Here is a 5669-nt window from a genome sequence, read left to right as displayed (position 1 = left end):
GTGACCTTAATGTATGTTGCCCTCATTACTTTCACACCCATCATGTTTTCATCTGCTAAAAAAACTAGCTGGTTTTGCAAGAGTACTTACCGCGTTGCCCACAAGTGACACCCAACCTTGACACACAACCATTTATATAACAAACTGCAAATGCAGTTCCCTTAAAATGTAAACCAGAGGTTCCCACTAAATTTTAGCAAAAAAATTATTCTAAAAAAAAAAATGATGGGTAATTGTTTTATTTGTTTTTATTCTCCCTCGACTTAAGAACTTAGCTTAACTGTATTTTCAATCCAACTTCTAAAATATGCAATATTAGCATAAACACCTGGATATTCGGGACGAGCACAACCTCTGCCCCAGGAAATAATGCCAACTAATTTGTTATCGGCACTCACCAAGGGACCACCCGAATCATTTTGACAAGCATCACGTCCACCAGTTACAGTTCCAGCACACAACATATTTTCAGTTATGCGTTCAAATCCATAGGCCTCTTCGCAATCATTGCGATCTACGATATTCACCTCAGCCTCTTGAAGTTTCAAAGAATTTGCTCCACCCTCTGAAGTTGTACCCCAACCACTGACAAAGGCTTTAGAGCCAGCCTTGGGTTCTTGTTCGGTCAATTCCGCTGGTTTTATGGTGTTTGATACATTAAAAGCCAATGGAGTGGACAAAAATACCAGCGCCAAATCGTTATCAGTCAAGGCAGGATTATAGTTCTCATGAATGACAATTTTGTCGACCAGACCAATAAAACCATCTCCTCCCGCACGATAATCACTACCAGCCACAACAACAAAGGAGCGCTCTTCACGTTTGTAGACACAATGGGCCGCGGTAAGAATGACATGTTCATTGTAAATGACTCCACCGCAGGTGTGCATGAAGATACACACATCGCATGACTTATAGCGCAAGGATATTTGATAAGGATGTCTGGCTATGGACACATCTCGGCCTCCCACAATTCGACCCTCGCTAAGGGAGGCTGCCCAAGTGTACTCGGCGGCGGCAACTAGAATTAGAAATACCGAAAACTTAAACATGTTGAAGTGACATCGATTACTAACTCTTTGGGGCAAAAAAGCGGCAACGCCACCCTGCTAGAGGGATTTGGAAATTGCCGTGTTTGTTTTCGTATTATCACTAATGGTAGATGCGAGATCGGCGATAAGAATTATGGCATATTTTTATGAATTGTATTAAGTTGATAATACAAATTGGGTGTAGTTTTTTTTTCTTAAGAAATACACGGAGGAAAAAAAATTTTAATTTAATTTGTATAGGATTAGATAAGGATTGGAAAAGAAAAGAGAGAGAGAGAGTGAGAGAGAGAGGAAAGAATCTGCTAACAATTAACAAGTAAAAGCGTGCTAAGTTCAGACGGGCCGATTCTTGGGAACCCACCACCATGGATTCTGCAAAATAAATTTAGTTGAAGGACATAACTATATTCTACATACCAAACTTCTGTCAAAGCAGCAAAGATTAAAGCTTCTAGGAACCGAACTAGGATGATCGAGCTATATCAGGTTATAGACTGATTTGGACCGTATTTGGTACAGTTCTTGGAAGTCGTAACAGAACACCTCATGCGAAATTTCAGCCAAATCGGACAAAAATTGCGGCTCGTAAGGACTTAAGAAGTCATGTCGGGAGATCGGTTTATATGAGAGCTAAATCAGATTCTAGATCTAGACAGTACTAGGCAGAGTTGTTGGAAGTCATAACAAAACACTACACACTCAATTCCAGCCGAATCGGATAAAAATTGCGGCTTGTAAGGGCTCAAGAAGTCAAATCGGGAGATCAGTTTATATGGGGGCTATATCAGGTTATAGACCGATTTGGACCGTACTTGGCACAGTAGTTGGATGTAATAACGGAACACCACATGGAAGTCATAAAAGAATACTATGGGCAATTTCAGCTCAATCAGACAAAAATTGTGGCTTGTAAGGGCTCAAGAAGACAAATCGGTAGATCGGTTTATGTGGGAGCTATATCAGGTTAAGGTTTGCGGTTCAAGAAGTCAAATCTGGAGATTGGTTAATATGGGAGCTATATCAGGTTATACACCGATTTTGACCGTACTTGGCATAGTTGTTGGAAGTCATAACAAATCACTACATGCCAAATTTCAGCCAAATCGGACAAAAATTGTGTCTTCCAGGGGCTTAAGAAGTCAAATCGAGAGATCGGTTTATATGGGAGCTATATCAGGTTATAGGACAATTTTGACCGTACTTGGTCAAAAAGAACACTACGTGTAAAATTTCAGCCAAATCGGATCAAAATTGTGGCTTCCAGGGGCTCAAGAAGTCAAATCGGGAGATCGGTTTATATGGGAGCTATATCAGGTTATAGACCGATTTGGACCGTACTTGGCACAGTTATTGGAAGTCATTAAAGAACACTACGTGTAAAATTTCAGCTCAATCGGACAAAAACTGCGGCTTCCAGGGGGTCAAGAAGTCAAATCGGGAGATCGGTTTATATGGGAGCTGTATCAGGTTATAGACCGATTTTGGTCGTACTTGGCACAGTTGTTGGAAGTCATAACAAAACACTACATGCAAAATTTCAGCCAAGTCGAACAAAAATTGCGGTTTTTAAGGGTTCAAGAAGTCAAAGCTGGAGATCGGTTAATATAGGAGCTATATCAGGTTATAGACCGATTCGGACCGTACTTGGCGCAGTTATTGGAAGTCATTAGAGAACACTATGTGCAAATTTTCAGCGAAATTGGGCAAAAATTGTGGCTTTAAGGGGCACAAGAAGTCAAATCGAGAAATCGCTTTATATGGAAGCTATATTCAAATCTGATTCGATATGGCCCATTTGCAATCTCCAACGACCTGCATCAATATTAAGTATCTGTGCAAAATTTCAAGCAGCTAGCTTTACGCATTCGACCGATTTCCGTAGACGGACGGACGAGCGGATATGTCAAGATCGAATCAGAATGTCGAGACGATCCAGAATATACAATATATACTTTATGGGGTCTCAGATGAATATTTCGAGGTGTTACAAACGGAATGACTAGATTAGTATACCCCTGGTGACTATGTTCAGCCTCGGGCAGAAGAGTAAAAAGTGGGTGATTGGTTAAAATAGCGCCTTAACTTATTTACGGACCTTACGGGGAAGTTTTCATCCTTCAGTCGGTGGTGGTCCTAAGTTCCGTATAGGGGATAGGGGTGAGCGGGCGGTTCCACATCATCTGAGGCTTGCCATGGCAGAGGTGGAGTGGCGCGATTACCAGAATTTTTTTCCCGCTATCCAAAACTGACAAAAAAGAGCAACTAAGAAAAGTAGTCGCGAAAAAATAAAGCTGACGGTGTAGGATGTTATAACCCAAGTACCGACGGCGAGTGATCAGTCTGTAAGTCACGAGTCATCTAGAACCAGTAATAGTGGGTCCACTCCCACCGGTGTGGGTGCTTGCACCTGTTGTCGAGATTAATGCTTCAAAGGCATAACCATTCGTCGTGCCAATGAACAAGTCATCGCAGCCGAATCGAAAGATGAGGACAGCGGGATAGCGCCAATTGTAAGCGAGGGCTTTGCTAAGCTCACAAGAACACCGAGAAAGCAATCTGGGGCGTAGTCCGGTGAAACTTTAGGATGCTGGTAGTGAACTGATATTCAAAGCTCTTGTACGGAAGCTGGAAAGACAATCAGATCTCTCGAAGGGCATAACACTGATAAAAACAACGAAGAAAAAGAGCCGCTTTCAAGTACTCTGTTAAGGCCTAGCCAGCCCTCCCTCAATGGAGACTCCAGAAAGTATCCCGCGGAGGGAAACAAAGTCGGAACAGGAACGAAGAAAGCGCGCACGGCCCCTGAGTCTTCATGGAGGACTGTGGCTACTTAAAGGACGCCATAGATATCACGGAAGGGGAACAATAGAAATGCAGTCATATGTATCAGCAGTCCATTCGGTAGGATTCCACCAGATTATCGGTCTCAAGCGTAGGATCTGGTAAACGAGCGGATTTTCGAACATGTGTTCGAAAGACTGTTCGTGACCTTGCCGTCCGGATTGTTATTGCCCTTATGGCAATTTTACTGTCCGTAAAGATGTTCACACTCCACGTTTTCGAGTTAGAACCACACCATCTCACGCATTCTGTGATCGGATCTCTATTTGTAGGACCGTATTATGGTCAGGCAGTCTAAAACAGATCTCAGTCCCTGGGTTCTCAATATTGACGCCCAAGCCCACTCTGGCCTATAGCTTTGATTCAACCGTGTAACATGATCTTCCAGATGGCAATACTAGGGTTCTGTCAGTCAAAGCCTGTGCAGCTGAGGAGGTTCCACTCTGCAGCTAAGGATGTTCCACTCATAAAAATTATGAGCTGCGAGTATAGAGGTGACATCTTGATGCTGTGGATTGCGTCAGCAGAATGAATTGATACTGTCAAAAATCTTGTTGGAAGGTATCCACACTCACAGTCAATGGGAGGACGCCATGCTCGACCTGGTAAGAAAGATGGACATTCTACAGCTCACAAAGGCGACGATCTTCATCAAGGGATGGGACAGCAAAAAGCATGGTAAAATTATTAGGCAAGCAAAGCCAAGGTTTGTTCTCGGAGAAATGGTCGGTTTTCCTTAGGGAGGAGAAGGAGGAAGGTACTCTTCTTGTGGTATGCATTGATTAAGTCTTCATGACAAGTTTGGCTAAGACTAAAGGAATGGCGTTCTATGGGAACAAGGCTGTGTTTTCTTTTAAATATTGGGAACACTAGGAAAGGCAAAGATCCTCATATTGAGACATCAGACAAGGCAGTGAAAGGAGACTCAATTTTGTCTAACGAACAGGGGGCCGATGAAGAGAAGAGACCATCACCGAGCTTTACAATATTGAGAAGCTAGAATAGGCAAAGATTCTTATACTAAAACATCAAGCAGTGCAGGGACGGGAGACTCAATACAGCCTGACGAACATGGAGCTGACGATGGAACCGTCACCGACTTTCTCTAGATTCGGAAGACTAGGATAGGCAAAACCCTTATATTAAAACATCAGGCAGTGCAGTGACAGGAGATTCAATACTGCCTAACGAACAGGGGAAGCTTTTCTGCGAACAGGTCGATAGCGTTAATGATTCCGCCAAGATAAAAAAGTTTCTCAAAAAAACCCATCAATTTGAAACTTAAGTAGACAACATGGGAGTGAGAGCGGAGATAACGAAGGACATGTTGAGGCTTTTGATGAATACCAAATTTCCATAGGATACAACGGGACTCACGGAGACACCGGAATTTTGGAATAATGACGTTGATCGAAGGTTTATAATAACGGAATTTATGGTGAAGGAATCATTGAGGAGCTTCAAACCATTTAAGTCACCCGGGCCAGATGAAATATTTCCGTTGTGACTACAGAAAGAGGCAGACTATCTGGCGCCTCATCTGGCCAATATTTTCACAGTGTGCCTAGGAATTGCATATACTCCGAAAGCCTGGCAGGAGGCAAGGGTGGTGTTTATACCGAAGCCCGGCAAGGCAAGTTATGCTACAGACCCATAAGCCTTACGTCCTTTCTACTCAAAACCATGGAACGTATTGTAGACACCATGATAAAGAGTAGGACATCCAGCGAACTGCTCAAATAAAGGGTGATTTTTTTGAGGTTAGGATTTTCATGC

General features: G+C 42.8%; 1 protein-coding gene across 1 annotated transcript; it reads right to left on the bottom strand.

Annotated features, from left to right (window-relative positions):
• Positions 1 to 230: 230 nt before the first annotated feature.
• LOC106091297 (trypsin eta) lies at positions 231 to 1066 on the bottom strand. Its single transcript, XM_013257775.2, has one exon. It carries the CDS (start codon positions 1050 to 1052, stop codon positions 264 to 266), a length of 789 nt encoding a protein of 262 aa, XP_013113229.2. The 5' UTR covers positions 1053 to 1066; the 3' UTR covers positions 231 to 263.
• Between the last annotated feature and the right edge of the window lie 4603 nt (positions 1067 to 5669).

Source organism: Stomoxys calcitrans, chromosome 5 (assembly GCF_963082655.1).
Source record: "Stomoxys calcitrans chromosome 5, idStoCalc2.1, whole genome shotgun sequence".
NCBI lineage: Eukaryota > Metazoa > Arthropoda > Insecta > Diptera > Muscidae > Stomoxys > Stomoxys calcitrans.
The sequence above is the reverse complement of the archived record's forward strand: the minus strand, read 5'-3'. Positions and strand labels throughout refer to the sequence as shown.